At 38.7% G+C, this 27,107-nt stretch overlaps 1 protein-coding gene across 1 annotated transcript; it reads left to right on the plus strand.

Annotated features, from left to right (window-relative positions):
- Positions 1-7,386: 7,386 nt before the first annotated feature.
- On the plus strand, positions 7,387-26,336 carry PRKAR1A (protein kinase cAMP-dependent type I regulatory subunit alpha). Its single transcript, XM_015810376.1, has 12 exons — positions 7,387-7,487; positions 9,886-9,954; positions 10,355-10,540; positions 14,009-14,182; positions 14,904-14,995; positions 16,539-16,600; positions 17,916-17,962; positions 19,755-19,913; positions 21,377-21,437; positions 23,177-23,298; positions 23,730-23,811; positions 26,047-26,336. Exons 3-12 carry the CDS (start codon positions 10,364-10,366, stop codon positions 26,217-26,219), a joined length of 1,149 nt encoding a protein of 382 aa, XP_015665862.1. The 5' UTR covers positions 7,387-7,487; positions 9,886-9,954; positions 10,355-10,363; the 3' UTR covers positions 26,220-26,336.
- Positions 26,337-27,107: the final 771 nt, after the last annotated feature.

Genomic DNA, 27,107 nt, shown 5'->3' on the forward strand with positions numbered 1-27,107 from the left:
TTAAAAAAAAAAAAAAAAAAAAAAAAAAGAAAGCTGCAAAATTGATTCGTTGTTTATTCTTGTCTTTAGCAGCAATAACTATGTTCTTTGACGAGTTTGCTAGCAACCTGCAGGCTGTGAACTTTCCTTTCCCCCTTGGGGAAAGAATTCAGAAGTGCTAGATTTATTTTTTCCTGCTAATTACAGTATATCTTGTTGGTTTTTTAAGGAGCTTATGAGAAAAAGATGTGTCTGAAAATTAAAGGATGTATGGATTGAGTTGTGAGACAGGAAAGGGAAATACATGGACTTACGCACTTCCAGTTGCTGACAGGTGTGCCACTAATATTCTGACTTGACACCTGCATGCTCTCAGGGCCCAAAGATTATCTTCATTCTTCATAGGGCCGTATTTTGGATTAACTAAATTTTTCTGGGTTCTGATTTTAAGGTGAGTGTCTTGAGCTACGGAGGCCTTTGATCTTCTTCTTAAATACATAATAAAGTAATGAGAATTAAAGGCTCAAAGGGAAGGCAGATTAGAAAGAACGAGACCTTTTGGGGTCTTCAATTCCCTTCCTGTTAAGAGTTCCTTAATAAGGTTTGCTCTTCCTTCCTAACATCAATAAAGGTGGTTTTTCCAGAAAATATGTGAAGAGCTGTAATTAGTGATTTAACTATGTTTTCTTTTTGGCTGTGTTTTAATTAATATATAATATATGTTTAATCGAGGAGGGCTTGGAGAGGTAGAAGTGGCCAATATGGAGGCTGCACCTTGTCCTCCAGATCTCTATCTCCCCTGCAAATCTCTAGAGAGGAGGAGGGGGTGGCAGGGGAGCTGTGTGAGGGAAGGCTGCCCCAACAAGCCAGCATCCTTACCACACATGATTGGAAATGGGAATTCCCTTTCGAGAAGGGCCAGCCTGTCTTGTGCAGAACCTGGGAGCGCTGCTCCCCTACCGCCTCCTCTTGCTCTCCAGAGATCTGTCAAGACAGAAGTTGGACTCGGAAGAAACTGCTTCCTGCAAATGTCCTCCACCTCCTGCTTTGCTGGGAGGGGGCACCGGACAGGGAAACACCAACAATGTCTGGGATTGGGAAAAGAACATCTCTTTAGCGTGCTATCCACACACACACAAACATTCCATGCTTGGAGACTTGTATCCACTCTGAGCTAGCAAATTGCCAATCATGCCTGGGCTTGGGGAGAAGACCCTCCCCTTCCTCTGTGGATAAAAGTCCCCAAACCTGGAATGCAGTGTGTGTGTGTGTGTGTGTGCGCCCGCTCATGTGCTTGGCTGCTAGCAGTTTGGAGAGTCGAGGAATTGGTGAGGCACCGAGTTGTCCCCACATCAAGTTAGCTGGTGCAACTTATTCCATTCTGATCCAGCTGTCTTGAGTCAGCTGTATCCAGTGAGTGGCGTTGAGCAGTCCATGCCCACCTGCTAGGCGACTGGTGGTACTCAAATATTGCCATATCCTGAAAATGGTACAATCTCTGAAAAGGTTGAAAAGCCCCGATCTAGTGAAAGCTTAGCCTAGTAACCGGAAAAATGAGAGAACTTAATTTATTGGATTGTAAGCTTCATGGTATATGTAAATAGTCTTGCTTCCCTAATCATGTGCAGCAACTGATTTGAAGTCCTATTGAGAGGATTAAACAGGAGCCTTAAAGTGACTTTCACACATTGCATTGTATTGTGCTATAATATGATAGGATTGTAGCTTAATGCATTGTGTGAACCCAACCATAGTCATTTGTGAAGCACATTTAGCACCATAGTGTATTATGGACTCCAGGCAATTGTGGTTTATTTAACAAATTATGGCTAATAAACTACCCCAAAATCATATGAAGAAAAGGGATCAGAGCGTGATAGTCATCCTTCTATTGTCAAACTTTAAAACTGGCATTAATTTCCATTTAGAAGCGTGTCTTTCTTTGAAGTCAAAATGACTTGAAAAGTTAATGCATACAGTGCCAAGTAATCATTCTTGACAAATGAAATACAACACTTTCCAGAACAATCTAGACAACCAATACTAATAGAATGTAAACGGAAAACTCCATGCCAGCAAATTATTTATTCAACATTACCTGCTCAAATATACTATAGAAATTTGGTGGGATTTTTTAAGAAATCAAGACACTTGTTTATAACTCAATTTTTAAAGGGGTACTATGAAAACTAGCCACTTGTAGTTTATTCAGAAAATTATACTTAAACAAATGTTTTACTGTAATATATGAATCCAATCTAAAACTAAGATAAGACTCTGACTTTGAATTAAACTAATTAAAGAATTAAAGTCCCAAAAGGAAAAAGGGAAAAAAAAGACAATAAAACCATTCCAAATATTAAAAAAGGGTATCTAGTGCATTTTTATTTTTAATATATTTATTTCTATATATATTTTAAGTAATATGTAATATGCAAGAGAAAAAGAATTTAATATATTTTATTTGTAGGAGTGTGAACTTTCTATATAACCATCATCTGGATGCAGGCTTTCTCACTCCATTTATTGGGGAAAACCTCATTTAAATATTCTTGAACACTGTGGGCAAAGTAGAAAAGTGCCACATCTTGCTGAAAGAGTCCTCTTGATAAGTTCTGATTGCCTCTATGCAAGAATAAATTCTGCAGAATGTCCAAATACGCTTCATCATTCACAATAGATCTTCCGCAAAAGAATGAACTAATTTTGTGTAATTTTTCTAGACCACAGCAGATGTTCCCTTCAGGAGAATCTCTTTCATGTTCTCAAACTCTATGTGGTTCCTGTGTTGCTCAAATACAGCAGTTACGACAATTAACCTGCTGATGTTCTTTCATCACTAAACAATGATCTATTAAGCAAAGTTATTTTCAACCTAATCATTAAAATGATATCAGACAATTAATATTGCATCATAGTCTTCTAACAATATTTGGTGGACCTGAGTCATGTACCTGTGCTAATATAATTTTGTTTTGAGGATTCATATTGGCTGGGGAATTCTGGGAGTTGAAGTCCACAGGTCTTAAAGTTGCCAAGGTTGAACACCCTTGCTTGCTCTTGTAGTTGAATTTCTTTGGGATGCTTCTAAGATTTAGATCAGGGGTCTTCAAACTTGGCCCTTTTATGACTTTGGACTTCAACTCCCAGTGTGCCTGGCTGAGGAATTCTGGGAGTTGAAGTCCACAAGTCATAAAAAGGCCAAGTTTGAAGGCCCCTGATTTAGATTTTCTTCTGACAGCTGATTCTGACTTCAGTTAACTGGAGAGCACAAATTACCTTTTGTTCACAGTAACTCTTTTTTATTATGATTTTATGACCTCAAAAATAAAGAAATTGAAATAAATGATTCATGAAAAAACTTGGTTAAAAATTCCATCCCTGTTCAATTATGTAGAAGTTCCTAAAAATTAAAAGTGCACGGAGACTCTCAGGACTTTATGTATGTATAATAAACCTAAATACAAGAGTGCTCAAATCTTAAGCAACAAATTTTAACTTTGTAGTAGGGATGAACTTTAAAGGTATGAAATGGGAAACACAGCAATACGTGCTTTTATATAATGGCAAAACCTCATTTAATCATGATTCCTTCAATATAAAACTAAATATAATGGATAGTTTCAACAGCTTGGCCAACACAGTTGGAAATATCAAGTTATGCAGATTTAGAGATATACCAAAAATATGAAAAAGCAAATCCTAGGAATAGCTAGAGCAGTGGTGGCGAACCTATGGCACGGGTGCCAGAGGTGGCACTCAGAGCCCTCTCTGTGGGTACACATGCCATTGCCCCAGCCTTGCCTCCCCCTGCAACCCCCTCCTCACCAGCAGCCCCCTGGAGGAGAGTTGCCCCTGAGCATGGCCCACACGGAGCAGCGTAGCCAAGGACATGGCAACCAGGCAGCGTAGATAAGACTCTGCCCTCACGCCCCATCGCGCACAGTTAATGCTGTGGGGCCTGGGCAGAGGGTGTCATGGTGCTGCTGGGCTGCCTGGGTGATCTGCGGTGGGCCCTGGAGGTGGTGAGTGGCCCTGTGGGCAGGCGGGGTGGGGGCGGGGCAGAGGGTGGAGCAGGGGCGGGGCCAGTTTTTGGGCACTCGGTCTCTAAAAGGTTCGCCATCACTGAGCTAGAGAATCGGCTTCCGGCCTGGGCACAGCACAGAAACGGCATTGGTCGCATTGGATGATGATCTCTGGAGGGCTCGGGATAGAGCAGTGGTTCTCGGGATAGAGCAGTGTGTTTTTAGAACAGGCCCGTTATTTAATTCGATTTTAAAACAAACTATTTATTACCGTGGTTTTTAGTATCGCCTGTTCACCGCCCTGAGTTCCGCAAGGGAGATAGGGCGGTATATAAATTTAATAAATAAATAAATAAACCTTTTTAATGCCGCGACCCCAACCGGTCGTAAGTCGAGGACTAAACCGGTCGTAAGTCGAGGACTAAACCGGTCGTAAGTCGAGGACTAAACCGGTCGTAAGTCGAGGACTAAACCGGTCGTAAGTCGAGGACTACCCAACCAGTCGTAAGTCGAGGACTTTCCCTGCCCGGGAGCGCCGCGCATGTGTGGTTCCGCCCCCTGCGCCGGCCGAGGCGTAGCTGGCAAGCGGCAGAGACGGAGCAGGCCGACCACCAGCTGGCCCAGCCCAAGGAAGGTAAGGCACCCGCCGGAAAAGGGGGAAAAAATGGCGGACAAAAAAAATGGCGGACAAAAAAAATGGCGGACAGCCTTGCTTGGCGACCCCCATGAAATGGTCGATTGACCCCAAATGGGGTCCCGACCCACAGGTTGAGAACCACTGGGATAGAGGGTGTTCCTCTATCCTGGTCCTGCTAGACCTCTCAGCGGCTTTTGATACCATCGACCATGGTATCTTGCACCGGTTAGGGGGTTGGGGTTGGGGGGCACCGTTTTACGGTGGTTCTCCTACCTCTCGGACCAGACGCAATTTGTGTTGGCAGGGGGGCAGAGGTCAACCTCGAGGCGCCTCACTTGGGTACCACAGGGGTCGGTCCTCTCGCCTCTCCTGTTCAACATTTATATGAAGCCACTGGGTGAGATCATCCGTGGTTTCGGGGTGGAGTTTCATCAGTACGCAGATGACACCCAGCTGTACATCTCCACCCCGGACCACCCCAACGATGCCGCAGAAGTGATGTCCCGGTGCCTGGAGGCCGTGCGAGTCTGGATGGGGAGGAACAGGCTTCAACTCAACCCGTCCAAGACCGAGTGGCTGTGGTTTCCGGCGTCACGACATAGCCAGTTGGCTCCATCCCTGGCTATCGGGGGCAAGTCATTAGCCCCCGCGGAGAGGACCCGCAACCTGGGCGTCCTCCTGGATACTCGGCTGTCTTTAGACGACCATGTGACGGCCGTGGCCAGGGGGGCTTTTCATCAGGTTCGCCTGATACGCCAGTTGCGCCCCTTTCTGGATCGGGACGCTCTACGCACGGTCACTCAAGCCCTCGTTGTTTCCCGCCTGGACTATTGCAACGCTCTCTACATGGGGCTCCCCTTGAGGTGCACCTGGAGGCTCCAGCTAGTTCAGAATGCGGTCGCGCGGGGGATCCTGGGGGCCTCTAGATACTCCCATGTAACACCTCTCCTGCGCGAGCTGCACTGGCTGCCGGTGGCCTTCCGGGTGCGCTTCAAGGTGTTAGTAACAACCTTTAAAGCGCTCTGTGGCAATGGATCTAGGTATTTGCAAGACCGCCTCCTACCAAACACCTCCCTTCGACCAGTCCGCTCCCACAGAGAGGGCCTCCTTAGGGTGCCGTCGGCCAGTCAATGTCGGCTGGCGACCCCCAGGGGGAGAGCCTTCTCTGTGGCAGCTCCTGCCCTCTGGAATGACCTACCCCCCGACCTACGTACAGTTGCGGACCTGCACCTTTTTCGTCGAGCCCTGAAGGCCCATCTATTCCGTGCGGCCGGCCTGGCGTAGTTTGATTATGTTTTAGTGGGGGTTTTGTATGGGGTACTTTTAGAGCAGGCCTGTTATTTAATTTGATTTTAGAACAGAAACTTGTGTATATTTATCGTGGTTTTTATTATCGCTTGTTCACCGCCCTGAGTTCCGTAAGGGAGATAGGGCGGTATATAAATTCAATAAATAATAATAATAATAATAATAATAATCTTAATATGAAATCAACTATGAAAACAAGCTGAGCTCTTTTATTTATGCCGTGCACTTTAACATTAACTTGGGCTTTCAATACTTGTTATATATTGATAGTATTTTGATGTGATATAGTGTCATACAAACCTGGTAGCAAACAAATACATAATTGTCAAGAAGTATCTTGTGACGCTGATGTTTACCAAGCAGCAGCATAATAGAAACAGAAGCCCAGCCCATTTTAAATGCCGTGTAATTTAGCCTTTTTAAATTGCATTTCTATTTTGCAAGAACGGATCCTTCAAAATACATCGGCTTGCATCCAGCAAAAAAAAAGAGCCACATCTAGGAGAATTTTGAGAAACATATCCACAGCTTTTTAACCCTTTGCATTTATCACGTCTACGAGAACACTCCATCCACGTCCAGGCCCTGTAAAATTTCGTATAAACTCCCAGCAGCCCCGATGGTGGTGGTGATGATTAGAGAGGGTTTCTGGGAGTAGCAGTTCCGCAACAACTGACAGTTTTGCCTAGCTACCGGGAGTCTGAGAAATCGCAATGCACGAGTCTATTTCTTTCTGCCAGGTCCAAAGGCGAGTGCCGCTAAGTTGGATAGGGTGACCTCAATGTTTAGAAATGCAATTTACATTTCGAGACAAAACCCTCTCGCTTTCGCCGCAAGAAATTGCCAGCAAGCAATCGGCAACTGCTTTTTTTCTGCCATTGTTTACACCAGGGGTAGTCAACCTTGGCTCTTTTAGGACTCGTGGACTTCAACTCCCAGAATTCCTGAGCCAGCTTAGCTGGCTCAGGAATTCTGGGAGTTGAAGTCCACGAGTCCTAAAAGAGCCAAGGTTGACTACCCCTGGTTTACACTGATGCAGTTTACTGCAACTGCTGCAAGAGTGAAACCGACGCTCCGCCAGCGTATCGACGCCTCCGGTCTCCCTTCCTAAGGCACATCTCCCCCACCCTCGTGCTCCACGCTCGGGGAAAGGGGAGGGCGACGGTGCCGTTTCAACCCGCAGTCTGACGTCAGCGGGAATTAAAGGAAAAGCCAGCAATTGCGCCCAGCGGCTTTCCTTCCCCACCCCACCCCACCCCACCCCCTCATCTCCTTCTCGCTCTGGCTTCTGCTACTGTACAGCGGGGGAAGGAGAGCCGGACGGAACGTGGCGCGTCCCCTTTAAGGTTGCCTGGGGGACGGTTCGGCAAGTGAGAACGAGGCGCATTGACGTCACGCTGGGCGGTGATTGGCGGAGAGAGCTGGGTTTCCGGTGGGAGCGATTGCCGAGAAAGAGAAGGAGGCCGCAAATCGGGACGGGAGGAGGGGGCTGCCCATCGCGGAGAGGCCCAGGCAGTGAGTCGCCGCTCGAACCCGGGGTAAGTCGGGGCCGGGCATCGAGTCGCTCCCGGGGGGGCTTCGGGCGCAGCCGCGCAGGGGTGCAGCGAGGCCGGTGAGAGGCGCGCTCGGCTGAGGCGGCTTTTGCGCCGGGAGACGCGAGGAGCTCGAGGCCTCTGTGGAAACCGTCGAGCGGCGAGGGGGAGGAGGAGGAGGACCGTTGGGGGTCTCGGGGACGAGGTTAGGGGCTCGGGCGGGGGGGGGACGCTGCAAAGTACGCTGCGGGGGGAGCGGGGCAGGGCGCCGGCGGGGGCCGCGCTGTGCCTGGCTTTGGAGGGGGGGGACCGGGAGACAACAAGCGGCGGCTCTGCACGCGAGGAGCGGAGGGAGCATCAGCGCGGCTCCCGGGAGATGTCGCCGCATAGGCACAAAGCGAGAAGGAATTGGGGAGGAAGCCCTGCTTTGAAGTAGCGGCTGGCTGGGGGTTATTTTTTTTATTTTTATTTTTATTGCTGGTGACCCTTGAGGCAAACATGAGGAAGGCTTTGATGCCACTAACAGAGAGATTATTTTTTTTGGGGGGGGAGGACATCTTTTTTTTTTTTTTAAATAAGCCACTCAGCTCTTCCATTTAGGGACAAACTTTGTATTTACCTGAGAAGGCAGGATTGTGCTGTATTGAGAATAGGATTTATTAATTTATTAATACAGGCCTTGTATGTGTTAAAAAAACAAAGTAGTCTTGATGGTCTTGTTAAAAGGGGGGGTAAACTAATGCTTGGATCGCTGTTTTCAATATTTTGATTTATTTTAGGGTATCTCTAGGTCATATATTAAAAGCAAAACCCTTAGCAATTTACCACATAGTTTAGTGTGGTTGCAGACCTAGTTAATGCTGGCTGCTCTGATCTCAGGAAACCTAGGCAAACAAGATTGGAGGGGGAAAAAACACACCCCAGAGGTAAAGAATGCCAAACGACTTCAGTAGTGTTGTCAAAACATGGTGGATGTGTCCATGTAGTCATCAGGGAGTTTAGATTGATTTTACATGTTTTGATGGCATGTTTGTTGGGTCTTTTCCAGAATGCTTTATGTTGGGCTATATTTGCGCTCATAAGTTCCTATAGAAAAATCAGATCGATCACACCCACACCCAGAGAGTCGCTGCAACTTGCCTGAAATTGCACAAGGTGCTTTCCTAGGGTATGGGGAAAGGTCCTATATCATTTTCTTATACAGTAGTAAAAATGACATCCTCCAGATTTTTGTCAGCATTTTGTCTCCTTCTGATAGAAATGGACATCTAATGCTTATTCTGACTTTAATGACTAGTCCTTGGATAAAATGAGAGAGACTGTTGTCATAGATAAAAACTGCTAAGTTTAAAATAACCTATAATTTATGATCTCTTGAATATCTCGGTTTTCCTGTCCTGGCGAACTAACAGTTACTTTTTAACAGAAAAAGCATTTTCTAACTCCCCAGTTGCTTTCTCCCCCCACCCCACTTAGGAGAATTATAGGGAATTTACCTTGAAATATGTTAAGTGGTTCAGACTGTTGAAAGTTATTAGGGCCCTGTAATAGTCTATTCTTCAGGTATGCAGCGTTATTTCAATAAAATGGAGGATTCCTTTTGTCACTCATTTAGAATCTTTTCATATTTAGATTAGATTTTTGTTCATTTTTTTAATCTCTAATGATTCGTGTAGGTAGCAAATATATTTTCTTTGTCTGAAAGCAGACTTTAATTGCAGTGAATTTAGACGGGTTTTACTTTGAATCCATTTACTTCACATTGCAAATACTGATGGAAACAAAGTTGTTTATGCAATTGAAATTTCACTTGATACAGCATGTGTAAAAATACATAGTCATTGTTCTTAAGGTGAATTATACATAAAAATGGGATGACTTCTACTTGGCATGCCTCATAAAATACTTGAGAAAAAAGTTTCTGTCTAGTTTTTGCACTGTTGTCTGCTGCTGCGTGTCAACAGTGTGAATGTTTTTTCCACAGACTAATTTGCAAGCTGTTATAGAGCTACAGAGTAATTCTTGGACATTTAATTAAGCTGTGTGTTACTGACCTTTATTATGCAAGTTGTCAAAACAGATGAGCTAGCTGATACTACAAAACTTAAGGCAATATGATTGTAAATGCCATCTAAACATATGTGTGCTGTTCAACCAGAAAAAAGTTTACTGCAACCTTTAAACTCTGCAAGAATTGACAAGAATACAGTGTTTTGAAGGGGAAATTATTCAGCATCTTCATTTTGTATTTAATCTGCAAATTATCCTCAGCTATGGAAATCCAGGGCATGTGTTTATAACTGTAAGAATATAATCATGTATCTAAATATGTCACATAGGAAACATGTATTAATAGGACTTTGGGGTGTTCCAGCTATTTACTTTCTTACTTCCGTTTTGAAAGGTGATACTGGGATTAACAGTCTCCTGCAAATTCTGTGCATACCTGTAGTTGCTGTTGACTTCATCTCAAGTAAGTGGTGATCAGCTGAAATATACTCTTTATTTCCATAATTATTTTTAGAAAATCTACTAATGAATATTTTAATTTAATTACAGCAGCTTTCTTTCCAATCAGTTTTTACTACCATTAGTAAAATCGTTTATTTTCACTTATTATGTTACCCTCATGTTCATTGTTGGAAGCAGCTTATCTGACATTCCTAAGATAATTGAACATGGGCTTTGATTGAATTATGCTCTAATTTTTTCTGACTTTTCCCCACATTATAACCAACTATTAGGTCTGCAAATAAGTTAATGTTCAACTGCTATGTTTGCTGAGGGACATAAGTCTAATATACTTAGTGTACACTACTAGTACACTAAGGTTGCAATGGAAGTTAGAGTGTTTCAAATATGTTTTCTTTCAGATACCAGCAATGGCAGCCTCTGGCAGTAGCAGCAGTGAAGAAGAACGTAGCCTCCGTGAATGTGAGCACTATGTCCAAAAACATAACATCCAGCAACTCCTGAAAGATTGCATTGTCCAGCTTTGCACAGTGCGACCTGAGAGACCTATGGGCTTCCTCCGGGAATACTTTGAAAGACTGGAAAAGGTAAAAACTAAACTTCATAAAAGAAAGACAAAAATAGAAAGCCGCTCTCAAAATAATAACAAATCCTATGCTTGACCTAGAGCACATCAACATTTCAAAAAAGTACAGCATTATTTAGTTCTCTGAAATGTGAATAAGAACAGACTTTGAGGAAATTACAGAGGCAGATCCCTTTGTATAAGATTCTGGATTGTTTTTATCATATTCATAGCAACTCTCTTTGCTTCAAGAGATTTTTATTTAAAATATTTTAGCTCTTTGCTTTTCCCACATAGAAACAAAACCTTCAAATATATTCTTAAAATCAAGTTTAACATCAGTTTTCAAACTGGACAGGAAAGGCTTGCTCTATGAAAAGCATATTATGGTCCAAAATGGAAGGAATCATTGGAAGATAAAAACTTTTTATTATTTATTATCATTGGCAGGCAGAGAAACTTTGATTGTATAGTATCTGAGTATTCTGTGGTGCAGAAATTTATAGAAATTGGAATTATAATTGTTCTATGCACCTGTACTATTTTTTGGTAAATGAGAAGTTACATCTGATTCTTCTCAATGCTGTCCAATCAAAGGGGAATTTGTATGCTACTCAGAGTCAATTTTGATTGGAATAAACTATAAGCCTTGTATACAAACAAATATACATGAAGTTGTGCCATTTTATTTAATGGGAGTGAAGATGATGCTTTCATTCATGTTGAGTCTTACACTGTCTTCAAACAAATTGGGTTTGTTTGGCATGGCTGAAGAAATCAAAATAGCTAACTTCAGACTTCATAATACACCTTAAAGCAAGGATTACAAACTCAGCAAGGGGATACACACAGCATATCGACCCCAAATCACGATTTGGTTTAGCATATTGTGTGAAAGTATTGGTAAATGATGTTAAGGCATAAACATAGTTTACAAAAAAACAGGCTTTTCAGACAAAACAATCCCAAACAAGCTACATTATGACTTAATATGAATGCAGTCAGCATGACTGAATTGTAGATGGACAACAAGCAAAGAAAAAATTATAATGTTAATATGTTGCTAAGAAAAAATGTTTCAACCCCATAAGATTTGTCATAGAAATATGGCATTGTTTACAAATAATGTTATGCTTATAATTCTAAAATCTGGTTTTGACATTCTTTATAAAATATGATCTTTTGGTTTGAACATATTGAATGACTATTCATGGAACCTGCCAATCAGAATTAACTATTTTAGGGACACATGCCATAAATAGAACTAATTAACAAAGTGGGTTGAGTTTACACAAGATGCTAAGGTACACAAAAAGTCCAGTTGCATGTATGTTAATCTACCTTAACATATATGCAATTACTAAAACTATCTGTTTGGTTAAACATTTTGCATAACTGCAACCATTTTATGCACATTCAAAAAGATCCACGTACATAAATTGTGTTTACTGCTCAACATGGCTACAGTAATATTTTCTTCTTGTTCTTTGATTGCTGTCTCAGTAACAGCTTCTCCCATCTCTATGTCAACATTCTGTGGAAGGAGAGAAGGTCAGCAACATTCATGGCATGGCAGCTGATTATCTAAAGGCATATCACAAGACCAATATTTAGCGTTTTCTGTAGTCTCTGAATTGTTAGATTAATACATTTAAGGCTCTTGGGACATAATATTGGAAAATATATGCTTTGTTTTGTGTAGAAGAGTCACTTTGCACATATATTGATAATTATGTACAAGTACTTTTAATTCACCCTTTAAGGGTGGACACATAAACAGTACTTTGATGGGTAAGACTCTTGCGATCCATGCAGCTTTGAATTTGGCTTGATCCAAACATTGAATTATGTAGTTCTCTAAAAGCAGTCAAGTGATTGTGTGAGCTTTTAAGTTCCTGGCTTGGATTCAGAGATGTCTTGTGCCAGCCGGAAGGACTATCTCACTGCACCCTACCATGAATCTCTGAATTCTTCTATTTACTGATCCCTTAGGGCCCATTTGTGTCAGGGAAGAAGAGGCAGCCAGTAAAATTCTTTTTTTTCTAGATCCAATGGAGGTTTCTCTTACAGATGAAATTTTTCATTGTAATTTAATGTTTTGAAGTATACTGTATCAAACCAATAGATTAATGTACTGATTTTTAGTTGATTTTTTTTAAGCAGGAGTCCTTTGAATAGGGACTGATACATAAGGCAAGTGTGTTTATTTTAAAACTATATTGGTCTCATGTTTGATAAAATATTTAAAATACTTTTTATTTTAATCAAAAATTGGTTCCAATAAGTATAATAGCTTTATAAGTAACATCCCAAATTTCCATGATGATTTATATCATTTGCATAATTTAACATAGATCGCATAATGACAATCATTAATGACATAATTTGCATATATGGCAATGATATAAATTGTTGTAATACTATAGTATCTGCTTTAATAGATTGCCATGAATAATGAATATTTCCCCCTCTGATTGAGATTTCATTCTCAAATGTACCAATGATCTAAAAGAAAATCCTGGTCATGTGCATGGCTGTGATACATTCTTGCACATTTTTCATCGTTACCTTATTCTTCATCATGAGAGAATTAACCCATCTTAATTCTCAAAATGTTGTCTACTAAAGCAGCCACTACGCTACACTATACAAGATGCTGACATGTTCTTTCAAGATCTGAATTGCTGGTTGTGTTGCTTGTCTAATATGCTACTTACAAGATAGTAATTGTATTCCAAAAATAGACATTCAATATTGAACCAGCAAGTTTCATAAATTTATATATTGGTTTACAAGTAAGTTGCTAATTGTCCCCTTTTTTCTGTTGTCGTGTGTGAAATATAACATTTTAATTTACAAAAATGTTATATTTTTATGATTTTAAAATGATTGTAATTAAAATTGATTAATTAAAATAATGTTAAATTATTTTTATTTTAAAAGTTACAAAACCATTGCACAGAATCTACTTGTCAATTTATGCAAACTGCTAGATAAAAATTTCAGCATTATGTTTTAATTTTTTTAAAAAAATTAGCAGGTCATGACAAGATTTTTTACATCATTAGGGCTTCAGGATTCATAAATTGCCTCTTTTTTCTAAATTGTAAAAGGGTATGCAGATTGTTCTAAAATTGTAGAAGTGTATAAGTATCTCTTCCCTTTTTAAATATTAATGCAATATGCAGTATGATTGTATCAAAGCCTACGTCACCCTATTGATTCAGTAACTTAACTCTAATCTTCAGTTCAAGTATTCATATGTACTTGGCAGCTTAAAATGACTTCTACTAAGAATCAGTAATAACTTTAGGCAATTTTAAGTACAAGATAGTTGACAAGAATGAATTTTGGTTTCTATTAAGTATGTGATCCAGTTTCAACAATATAGTTTGTATATGTGTCACGGTGCATGAATTTTGTAAAGCCAAATAAGAAAGAAGAAATAGACTGTAATATCTATATGGCTTAAATTTCTGTTTCCTTCTAGGAAGAAACAAAGCAGTTTATCAGTCAGCAGAAAGCCAGCTCTCGCACAGATTCCCGTGAAGATGAAATTTCTCCTCCACCACCAATGAACCCAGTGGTTAAAGGTCGCAGAAGGCGTGGTGCCATTAGTGCAGAGGTTTACACTGAAGAGGATGCTGCCTCTTATGTTAGAAAGGTGCTGCTTTGATATTTTGTATAAGCCTTACTTCATGACTTGTATATTGTTTTTTCCATCCTTGGGGCTGCTGGAACCTGTTTGAGGAGACAAACTATCTTTGATTCTATTGTATGATTTCATCTCACATTTTCCCAACATTAGATCTCCTGTGATCTCCTCTTTGTGATCTATACGGCTTTTGTATAGTTTATTCAAAGCCTGACTTTAAGAACCTGAATTATGAGAAATTCATTAAAATGTTGACTGTTTTTTTTTGGTGCCATTATGCTAGCAAGAGGGAAGAATAAGACATATATGTTTTGTTGCTTTATTCATTTTATCTCACCAGCAAAATCAACAAGTTCTAAATTATCTGGATGTTCAGGAGGTGGTTTCTAAGACACTATACTTAATATAACGAATGGCAAATATTTTTCTGTATTTTTGGACTTGTGCTATTTTTTTCTGTAAATATCAATAGATTTGCTATTCTTTTGGGAAGAATAGCTCTCATTAATCCCCCCCCCAAATTTGTATTCAGAACTTTGGCAAAACAATACATTTGATCATTGGTAATTCTTTTTCTTTCAAATTAATAAATATATCATGTTAGAGTAAAGTTACCTCTTCAGAAAAATGGTATATGATTCTGTCAAATAAACGCTAAATTCAGGGATGAATGATAAATTCACTTAAAATGTCTTCAGCTAAAACTTCCTGGGTGTCTTCCATACCGCAGGTTATTCCAAAAGATTATAAAACTATGGCTGCCTTGGCGAAAGCTATTGAGAAGAATGTGCTCTTTGCCCATCTTGATGACAACGAAAGAAGGTAGGGTCTCTTCATTTAAATCAAACTAGAGACTGAACAGACTCAAAACTCTGCATATCGAGGATTATTTTCCAGTGGATTTGGGGGCTTTTTAATTTTTTAACATCAAACTAAGGTTTTCCAGCTGATTTCATTACATTTTTTTTGAGGCAAAAATTCTTGTGTTAATCTTATATGAAACACAACTTAAATCCAGTGTATAGCTTTTAGAATTAATTATTTAAAATATTTAAATTATTTAAAGTTTCTAACTATACTCCTATATACTCCTCATTGGTTTTTGCCTGAAAAGTAAATTTTTAGAGGTAAAAGGCAAGGTTCTCAGTTGCAATTTTTAACCTGCCTGAAATTGAACTTGGTTTTGACTCAGTCTATATTGGCAGATGTACATTGAAGGGAAAGTGTGGATTGCTCTGTATGCAGAACAAACAGACTGTGTTGCATCGGAACTACTGTTCTGTTTTGAATGCAGTAGGCTTTGTAATGGCTGCATCCAAAACAGAATGACAGCTCGCCTGCTCAAATTTTTTTCAGTCCAAAATCCAAAAATTGTGGATGTAGATCTCTAGAATCTTCAAGCTGCAGTCATTGTTTCTGAGTTATTTTTATTTACTTTAATTGTAGTAGAATTAATTATTCTCTGAAACGAGCAGATTATCTGCTTGATTCCCAATTATAAAAGAGCCTTCAAACTAGGTAGATACACTGCCTTAACCAAAGTGTCTTTTTTTGGGGGGGGGGGGGAATATGGGAAAATCTCATAAGAATTTGCTTTTGTATCCTCAGGAGGTTCTGTCTATGGAATATTAATAATAATAATAATAATAATAATAATAATAATAATAATAATAATAATAATAATAATAATAATAATAATAGTAAAGTTGGAAGGGACCTTGGAGGTTATCTATATTCATATTCCTCCTAGACTCTGTATTCCATAGGGCATTATAATAACCTCATGTTGCTCGCAGTGTTTGCAATCTACTTTTTTACTTCCTAGGCAAGACTAAAAACATATCTAAAGGTGAACTGTAAGATTAGAGAAGAAAAATCTATCATTGTCCTTTGGTACAATTAGTACTCTCAAATTAGTTTTCAACTCAGATAAATATTGCTTTATGAATTTGAGTTTGGGATTTGCTCTTTAGTCAAACTAAACTAGCTATTATCCATACAAAGCTGCATGGATATTTTTTAATACTATGAGTCTCTCTCTAACTTATCCAGCAGGTTTTTTTTTTGGCAAAGCCAGGTTTTAGTTGTATTTAACAAAATGGTGGTCATTATAGTTGTCTTAGAATTGAAAAATCGGAAACAAAGTGGATTGTTCACATTGTTACAGATTCCATTATGAAAATGGAATGAGGTAGGAAATGACAAAACACCGCAGTTCAGCAAATGAATGTCAGCTGAAAAAAAAGACCAAATCTAGACTACTCATAAAAACAATTTTTTCTGATAACTTAATTGTAACTAACAATATTAGCATAAATGTTTTCCACTGTTTCCTTTTATGCTGAGTAAGTCTGTACTCTTTCAGTGATATATTTGATGCGATGTTTCCAGTCACTTATATTGCTGGTGAGACTGTGATACAGCAAGGTATGTGATTTATTTTTTTGCTTGGAATTTATTTCTAAGGTATTGGCTTACGTAATTGTTTATTTTTTTTTTATAGTATAGGACAGGGGTAGGCAACCTTGGCTCTTTTATGACTTGTGGACTTCAACTCCCAGAATTCCTGGGCCAGCTTGGCTGGCTCAGGAATTCTGGGAGTTGAAGTCCACGAGACATAAAAGAGCCAAGGTTGCCTACCCCTGGTATAGGACTTGATAAAGAAAGATGTTACAGGTGGTCCTCGACTTACAACAGTTGGTTTAGTGATCATTTGAAGTTAACAATGGCACTGAAAAAAGTGACTTATGACTCTTTTTCACACTTATGACTGTTGCAGCATCTCCATGGTCACAAAATCAAACTTCAGACACTTGGCAACTGATTCATATTTATGATGGTTGCAGTGTCCCAGTGTCATATGATCACCTCTTGCAAATTTTTGACAAGCAAAGTCAGTGGGGAAATCAGATTCACTTAAACAACTGCAGTGATTCACTTATCAACTGTGGCAAGAAAGGGCATAAAATGGGGCAAAACTCATTTAGCAACTGTCTCACTTAGCAACAGGAAATTTTGGGCTCAGTTATGATTGTAGACTACCTGTGTTCACTATTCAATATATTAGGGTTTCTTCTGATGTAAGTTATTCATTATTTATTTTGCCTTGGTAACGTTTTGGTAAACTTGGTAAATTGGTTAGGGTTGGGGATAAAAACTATTAAAAACAAATAGCAGCCAGCATTGGTTTTTGCAGAAGTTTTTACACTCTCTTGAGGGAAGCTGATTGATCCTTAAGATAAGATAAGATAACTTTTATTGTCATTTTTTTACTGTGGGTACAGCGGCACACATCAAAAATGAAATTTAGTTGCCTGGTCTCAAAATGAAACACATACATGACATACACCTAAACATACTATGTACAACATATATATAGACCCACACCCCTACATATACATAACAAATAAATATTAAATACTGTCCATCTTGAATATATAGCGGAAGGAGGAAGCTTGAGAGTTCACAAGGTTAATGCTATCCAATCATGGCTGAATAGCTCCATCTTTTTATTAATAGTTAGACATAGAATACAAAGTTTAACTTGCGTGAATTTGCACCAGAAACTGGAGGAAGTACTGGCTATTCTAAAATTATGCCAAATATAAAATTGTAATTGTATGTATTATGATTGGAATTTGATCTAAAAAGTTCTATTGATGCTGGAATTAAAAGGCACATCTCTAATGCTTTTTAAAGAATTAGAAAAGTTATTTCACACACTATCCTTTTTTTTCTTAAGGTGACGAAGGGGATAACTTCTATGTTGTTGATCAAGGAGAAATGGATGTAAGTTTTTTTTTCTTAAATAAATACATTAATCTAGTGCCGTTGCATGGTTTTAATACATGTAATATTAAAGATGGTCATGATTATTAAATACAATACAAATAACCAGTTGGGACTTGTGGTCTGCCTTTCTCTAAGCTTGCTTTAGCCCTGTATTTTCTGATACATTTTGATATAGCACAGGCTACTGTTGAGACTAAATTAAGATATTGGTTGGTGCTTTCACTGTGTTAAGAGGTTTATTTTAATCATGGCTTATAAAATCATGATTAAAATAATCAGGAATGAAAAGTATGAACAAAAACAATTAAGTGTCACTGGGAACTGGGTGGCATACACATTTAATAAATTTAATTTTAACATAAAGAGCTTGGCCTGGGTTTCCCCATCCTATAGGAAATTAAAGGGACCGGCCTCTTCCATAGTAATTCCCACCGAATGGCACAATGCTCCCTCCTGGAAGCATGATTCACTCCCATTCTTGTGCTCAAGAACTTTCTCAAAATGATTTTACTTCAGCAAAACCTGGGCCCTACATTGGCATGTATCTGTTTTTGTTGTTTTGCTCTATTGAGTGAGTTGTTTTACTATATTGAAATGTTCACTGTTTGGATTGCTCACATACAGGTAGTCCTCGACTTGAAACTATTTAATAATTGTTTGAAGTTACAATGGCACTGGAAAAAGTGACTTATGACCAGTTTTCAAACTTACGACCATTGCAGCATCCCCATGGTCACGTGATCAAAATGTGGACTCTTGGCCATTGGCATGTATTTATGAAGTTGTCCTGTCCCACGTGATCACCATATGTCACCCTTCCCAGCTAGCTTCTGACAAAAGAGTAGATGGGGGGGGAGCCAGATTTGCTTAATGATGATATGATTCACTTAATAACTGCAGTGATTCGCTTAACAACTGCGGCAGAAAAGGTTGTAAAATGGGGCAAAACTTATTTAACAACTGTCTTGCTTAGGATAAAAATGTCAGGCTCAGTTGTGGTCGTAAGTCAAGGACTATGTGTATACAGCTAAAGCCATTCAGATTGGAGCAGTCTATAAGCAGTGAAAAAAATATATCCTAGTAATCCCTTTGAAAAGGCGGCATAGAAAGAGTATTGATCTCTTGAACCTTGCTGTTGGAGGAGAGTCTTGAGAGAATGCCTTGGGCAGCCAAGAAAAAATAAATAAATGGATCATAGAATAAATGGTTCCAGAGTTCTCAGTCAAAGCACAATGACCAGGCTCATATTACCATATTTTGAGTACATTATGTGAAGACCTAGCTCTCTGGAGGTTTTTAATGCTATGAAATGAAGATAGAAAAAGAAGAGTAGGGTGTCTAGCAGCAAAGTGGTTGGACTGAATTTCAGTGGGTTTGTCACTGAAAGATCTGAGGAATAAGGTTGAGGACAGATCATCCTCTATGTGGTCACTAAGAGCCACTAATTACTTGATGGCACATAATTAATAAAAAGTAACTTACACCCTAGGTAGTACATTGGGGTAAATGAATAGAGTGAACCCTTTTATTATGCAAGTATTGCTTAAGCATTTTTTCAAACAGGAACAACCTCTCAGCGTTTGCATATTATGAACACATGAGAAATTATTAAGATGTGATTTATTTGTTTGATTTCACTCTGTTCTGGAAATACCTCAATGCTGTTAACAAAATTTAAAACAGAATGTAAAAAGATTTTCCTTTTTAAAAACTAGAATTAACAAAGTACATACCAAAACTGAAACATAAAATATATTTTGAAATAAATGTGTATGTATTCCTCCTCCAGGTTTATGTGAACAGTGAATGGGCCACCAGTGTTGGGGAGGGGGGCAGCTTTGGAGAACTTGCACTGATCTATGGGACACCCCGAGCAGCGACTGTCAAAGCAAAAACCAATGTGAAACTGTGGGGTATTGATCGAGATAGCTATAGGAGAATCCTTATGGTAAGCATTTCAATGTCTTGAAAAAAACAATGTATTTATACCGCGCTTTGGTGTGTTTGGGGAAGTATATCAGTAAATGGTAGAGTTATAATGAACTAATAGGAAGAACAACTGAGTAGTGATCATTTCACAAAATGGATGTTGGATGTGACACATGTGTGTTTATGTTAGTGATCAGATCAATACCCATGTCTCTGCTTAATTTAGGATTAAGAATTGAACCCCACTTGATAAGTTCTTGTTCATCAGGATTCATGAATAATACTGCTTTGTAATTTTTTGCTCAAGAATACTCTTTTCTCACAATAATCATTTATGCCAAAATAATTCATCTAAGATATCACAAGTTAGCTGTTTATACTAAGTGATATGGAAATGCACAATTCTTTAATTTCCACACTTGCGGTGGGACCTGTACAATTTTAGCTTGCTAAATCCCAGTCAAACATATTTATTGTTTTCATCGGTGAAGATGAATGACTTGACAGCTTAGTTTCTGAAATTCACACTTGCTGCATTGTAAATGTTAGAGGTGAATTACAGACATAACAGTTTTCTCAGAAGTCTTCAGCCATATTATTAACTATGATATTGAATGAGTTCCTGGTTTTACAGAGTTCTCAGTAATGCTCTAACCTGACCTCATAAACCTCATTTAAGCGGGGCAAGTTGAGCTTTTCATTTTTTAATCTGCCATTTAATCTATTTGCACTTCAAAATCTTACTTTAAATGAATGTTTTTTATGTGGTGGGAAGGCTATGAAACTCCAATCATTAGCATTCTAATAAAATTAATTTATTCAACTGTAAACTAAATTGATGTTGCTAAATAGATACTGGTTGAAGGAAGCAAATTATTTTAACAGCCAGAAATAAATAAGGAACTCTTGCTTATAATTAATTTGTTTTGTCTCATGATGGCTAGAGAGTGCAAAGAAAAAAGGAATTAGTGAAAATAACTTCTCTCTACATTATGTAGAGAGCCATGCCCATAACAGCACTGTTTAATGCTGTGAACAGAATATAATTCATGTGAATATTGGACCAGATATCTATGTCCCAAGAAGGGTTTTGGTTTTGTATTATACATTTAAGAAGCTCTTAAAGGCCAAAAACTTTCCCCACCCAAGTTTAGCAGGACTGACAACTAAATGGATGCACATGAAACTGATTTTTTAAAAATAAATGGACATAATATGCCATATAGATACTTAGTGTTAAGTATCTAAATGGCATATTATGTTAATTTATTTTTTAAAAATTGTAAGTCATCTTTTTGCTCTCCTGGGTCTCTCAATAATACACTTTTAAACTATTATTTATTGTTCAATTAGGAACTAACAAACCAAGGACTCAGAACTAATACTAATACTCTCATGATAGGAGAGCATTCTGGCTTCCTGAAACAAAGCAAAATAGAGATAATACTGATTTTCAGGTGTATTTTCTTCCCCAACTTCCAGGGCAGCACACTGAGGAAGAGAAAGATGTATGAAGAGTTTCTTAGTAAAGTGTCAATACTTGGTAAGTATGACAAATTTCTTGCTGTTACTAGCACATGAACAAATAGAGAATATTACATGCATTTTGTTATTCTATATCTTGTTGCTGCTCTTCTCTTTTTTATTTATGATTTTGCATTGTATTGTATTGCTGTTCTCTTTATCATCCTGCTTACACCTTGTCAATAGCCTGAATGACATAAATTCAGGGGTTTCATTCTTCCTTTTGACAAAAGTTTGGTTTGTGACTAACTTGTATTGCTGAAAAACTACAGAAAATTTATTTCATTTCTGTATGTGTTTCAGCATATAGGTCAGATACTGCTTCCTCTTAAATATTTTCTTCCACAGTTTTGTTTGGTGTCCTTCAGTCGTTTATTTTTTATTCAACTCTTTTCGTACATTTTATGCTTCCTATATACTGTATCTATGTGTATTTGCGCACATCCATGCCCATATCATTTACTTGTTTATGTACTCATGTAGCCTATCTCCAAAACAGGATTTTAGAGTCCAGACATTGCTTCAGAACATCTTTCTGTACTACATATTAAATTGTCAATTTTTTTGCAACCTTGCTATAAAGGAAAACAACTGTATACGAGAAACTTATTGCTTGTAAGGATCTGTTACATTAACAGTTGTATGTTGATCTATGTACAGTATTGTCAATTGTAAGCATTTAGGTATTTCTAAAGACAATTTTGATCACTTTATTATTTTTTTAAATACCTTGTTTGTGTTGATGAACTATTTTTTTTTAAACAAAATTTTATTAAGTTTATATGGATGAGGAAAAATAGGAACAATACAGGTATAGTAAAAGGAGGGGTGGAGGGGAAGGGGAAGGGGAAGGGAATAAGGAATTAGGGTAAAATAAGGATAGGTACAATCACATATTTAAACAAACAAGCTACCGTCCGGATCATAATAATGAGTAAATATCATATTCAACCATTTTTAGCAAAGCTTAGACTGTAACATATTAAAAACAATTAGTAAACGAATACGTTGATCTATTAAGTAAACACTACTAATAAAATCTCAAAAAAATCCTAACAATCAAAAGTAACAAATGAAAATCAGTAAATCAGGAAAAATAATCATGTCATCAAAATGTTAGTTAGAACTCGATTAAAAATCAGTCATCTATTCTAAAATATTGAATCCTTCAAGTTGATGAACTATTACGAAGGGATAACATTTTGAATAACCCACCACCCTAAGAATTAATTTGACTTTGATTCAGGGAATGAATCAATACTTCTATGGAGTATTACCAGCTCTGTGAGTGAAAGAGAAAATCTCCTTATTGAATCTGGAACATGCTGCCAGAAAGGGATGTCCATTAGAATTGCTAGTGTTTACGCTAAAAGTTCCTCATTAAGTTGCAGATTCTTAACTTCCAGCAACCCCAGTAGTGTGACTGGTATTGAGTGATATTGGAATTTGTATTTCAGGACCTTGAGAGGTCACAGTTATCTTAGTCCTGACCTATTAATTAAAATATAGTCACCTAATCTGCTATAAAGGACCTTGACAATCCTTTGGGCATTGTTGAGATGTTAATATTTGAATTGCCAAATTTGTGATGTGAATGAATGTTAAATTGTTCATAGTAAAGTGATTGTGATTGAACAGGTTGCATAATGGATGCTGGAGTAGATAGGAGCAGAAAACCCTCATTTGAAATAAACACCCTAATTATAAATCTTGGCAACCTAGCAAAATTTGCTGTTAAATAGTTACCTTTTAATTCAGAATCCCTCGACAAATGGGAACGTCTCACAGTGGCTGATGCATTAGAGCCAGTACAGTTTGAAGATGGACAAAAAATTGTGGTGCAGGGAGAACCCGGAGATGAATTTTTCATTATATTAGAGGTGAGTAATCATAATTTGTATTGTTTGTTAGATAGATACAGCTTTAGCTTCGGTTCTCTTGATTTAACTCTGATTATTATTTTTTTGCAATATTAGAGTCCAATCCTTATCATGAAATATGAATTGTATTTTTGAAAACGTATAGAAAAACACTAGCAAGATTACACTGAGTTTAAAATGGCTCTCAGTAAATTTAATTTATTGATCATGATACAGCAGAAAGAATATTCAGTTTGGTTATAAAAACAAACTTGTGGGTAATATATGGCACCAAGTGCAGGCACACATCTTCTCTCAGTAGGTCTTAAGGGTTATGGGAACAGTTTAATCTGAGTTATTAAATGGAGATGCCTCTGCTTTCTGAATCAATGTTGAAACTATTGTCTTGGCACATAGAAGAAGAAAAAAGCCACCCTCTGATTCCTTTACAGGGTACAGCTGCAGTGTTGCAGCGCAGGTCAGAGCATGAAGAATTTGTTGAAGTGGGCAGACTTGCACCCTCTGATTATTTTGGTGAGTTTTCCTTTGTCTTCCATCCCTTCCACCTCCCATAAGCATATCAGTATTATCCCACCACTGTCTCTCTAATAGTGCTTAAGTCAGGGAAATACATTGCTCCAGCAGGAAATGTTGACATCAGACTGATACTAATCCGCATACTAAAAGTTACTTGAAAAAGATGCAATATTCCTCAGAGCTAAATAGATTTTAGTGACGATGATAGACTTTCTTCTTGGCTGCTGATGACAGAATAGCTTTATGTCCTTAGCAATCTTCTTAAATTCTGGCTTGGAAATCTGTCATAAGAGCTTTGGATTGGAACATCATGAAATTGATTGAAATAAAATTCCCCTATTTAGATAATGTATTGTCTGTCATAAGATGATCTTTGGAATAGGGTGCGGATTGAATTAAAACAGTGTCGTATTATTTGAAGAAAGAACATTGTAGTTGTCTTTTAAATATATTTCCACAGTATTATGGAACATTTCCAGAAATGATGTGAGAAAATGATTTTCTCTGTTATCCGAGGAGACTAGAATGAGGCAATTAGCTTCTCCACATTATTTTTTGCTAGCTCCTCAAAGCCCAATTATATTACTAGCAAGCCACTTGGTATGCAAAAGGCAGTCTCCTGCCCTATGTTAACTGTAGTTAGCATAACTCATTTCTTCTGAAATTAATGTGAGAAGAGGGAAGCGAGACTTACATATTTTTGACCTTTCCATCAACCCTATATAGAATTGTATCATTTTCTAAAATACATATTCTAATATATACTACACTAACAATGAGCAACAGGTAGAAAACCTGCAACCACAAATGGTGTTAAGCCAGTTGTGGTTCATTAGAAATATATCCCAAAAAAGGATTGGGGGGGGGGGAATCCAAAACATGGTATGTTAATCCAGATTTAATGTCTATTGGCAGTTCTGAAAATGATTTTTTATTTTAAAACACAATTCCCCAACACTGTAAAAGAACATTTTTAACCATCTGAGCTTGAAAGGAGTCTCTATATTCACTATTACTTGGAAACAAGTGAAGCCTTTCCCAAATTTTGAGGTTTGAAGCAAAATTGCATTGCATTCTCCTGAGGGAAATAAATGGAGTGAAATGGTTTCTCTTCATTCTTAACACATTTTACTTATGATGTCTAAGATCTAGCTTTTTGCTTGAAGGAAAAGTCTAGTTTTCATTTGAAGGCAGATGGGAGTCCTCAGATAGGAATTATATCTCTATTCATATTAAGGCAGGAATAGACAACCTTTGGGTTACTAAAGTTGACATTATGCTTTTTGCCTGTATAAGAGCCACAGAGGGCGGAGCAATCCTGGAAAACCTGTGGGATTTGGATTTTTTCTGTTTTTTCACCCTTGGGGTTGTGAGAGATTTTATTCCTTTAATGTATATAAAACTTATTTTAAAGGTTTAGTTGTGTTTCCTGTCTTTAAATGTTGGAAGTTTTCTCCAGTTTTAAATCATTGCTGGAGGCAGCTTCAAAAATCGGGTTTGACGATTTCATATATGCTTAGAGCAGCGGTTCTCAACCTATGGGTTGCGACCCCATTTGGGGTCGATCGACCATTTCACGGGGGTCGCCAAGCAAGGCTGTCCGCCATTTTTTCCCCCTTTTCTGGCGGGTGCCTTACCTCCTTTGAGCTGGGCCAGCTGGTGGTTGGCCTGCTCCGTCTCTGCCGCTTGCCAGCTACGCCTCGGCTGGCGCAGGGGGTGGAACCACGCATGCGCAGCGCTCCCGGGCAGGGAAAGTCCTCGACTTACAACCAGTTGGGTAGTCCTCGACTTACGACTGGTTTAGTCCTCGACTTACGACCAGTTTAGTCCTCGGCTTACGACCGGTTTAGTCCTCGACTTACGATCGGTTGGGGGTCGCGGCATTAAAATGGTTGAGAACCACTGCCTTAGAGCCTCAGGTTGCTCCACCTCTAGGTTAGCATACACGCCAACAATGCACAACATTATACATAATATATTATGTTAATGAAATTTCACAACAATCATTTCCAAATATTTCCTGTTAAGGAGATAAGGGGGGAAAGGGTGGGCTATCCATAATTATCTAAACCCCACTTAGCAGGGACTAATGAGAGCAAAAGTCGCTACAGTAGTTCAAGAGTTAATTATATTTTTTCATAATGAAAGAGAGCGTAGTTTTGGCTCAGTTCATGAGTTATCAATTTTACATTCATTGGTCCATATGGAATAAATGTCTTTTTTTTCTTGCAGGTGAAATAGCTCTACTAATGAATCGTCCTCGTGCTGCCACTGTTGTTGCTCGTGGCCCCTTAAAATGTGTAAAGCTTGATCGGCCCAGATTTGAGCGTGTCTTGGGTCCGTGCTCCGATATCCTGAAACGGAACATCCAGCAGTACAACAGCTTTGTCTCTCTCTCTGTCTGAAGTCTCCCTCCTTCTCAAAATACATGCTTCACAAATGCAGACTGTTTTCATTACTCTTGTGCAGAGCCACACGGCTACTGGCTATTGCAGCTTCCTGTCTGTCTGAGAGTGGGGGTGGGTGGGGGTGGGGACGGGAAGAAAGCAGTTGCTTTTCACAGCATTTTAAATTTTAAGAGCATTATTTTGGTGCTCCCAGCCCCATTGAAAATAGGGAATTGTATGGAAACTTTTACTGTTACTGCTTCTCTCTGTGCAATGTACACTGTCCGGTATGGCCAGTGACTGCCATTCCTTTTGCTGGGAACAATTCCTGAGCACCGCGGTTATTGCAGTAGAGTTAAGGATGTAACGGTGGGAAATTCTAAACGTGCGTTCTCCGCAGAGAGTCCCGTGTTCCTTTTAGGTTGTGATCACTTTCTACTGTCCTTTTCTCAGACAGAGAAACTTACCTTCTCAGCTCAACCTCTTGGCAAAATGTTCTGGATATGGGTGATGTTTGGTAAAGTTTACTGAGATCAGCTTCTAGTAAAACCAGAGTTAGAAGTTTGATAGTTTTGTGCATCTGTATCCATTTCAAGATGGCTTGGTTATTGTTTGTCAGGTTTTTGTATACAAGCTTTTGTTTTGGCAACTATTGCCAAGTGTTGCTATCTTTGGCACAGCAAAAAGTTTTGCCTGTTCTCAGATGTGAATATTTATAATATATGCCTCTCCTAATTTTTCTCAAAGGGCAACCAATGTGCTAAACCCCCGAATATAGGTGTAGGTGTTTACACTAGTATACTGCTCCTCAGCTAGTGTGAGTTGTAACACCCCATCCACACTATCTAGAACAGGAAGCTGAAGGGTGCATTCTTATGTATGCAGTCTTATGCCTGCCCTTTCCAA

This window comes from Protobothrops mucrosquamatus, unplaced genomic scaffold (genome assembly GCF_001527695.2).
Source record: "Protobothrops mucrosquamatus isolate PMUCROS unplaced genomic scaffold, P.Mucros_1.0 scaffold9, whole genome shotgun sequence".
Classification (NCBI taxonomy): domain Eukaryota; kingdom Metazoa; phylum Chordata; class Lepidosauria; order Squamata; family Viperidae; genus Protobothrops; species Protobothrops mucrosquamatus.

Coding starts and splice junctions, on each gene's coding strand:
- PRKAR1A (XM_015810376.1), top strand. CDS start 10,364: ATGGCAGCCTCTGGCAGTAGCAGCAGTGAAGAAGAACGTAGCCTCCGT. Junction 14,183..14,903: donor CTGCCTCTTATGTTAGAAAG/GTGCTGCTTTGA, acceptor TCCATACCGCAG/GTTATTCCAAAAGATTATAA. Junction 21,438..23,176: donor TAGTAAAGTGTCAATACTTG/GTAAGTATGACA, acceptor CTTTTAATTCAG/AATCCCTCGACAAATGGGAA.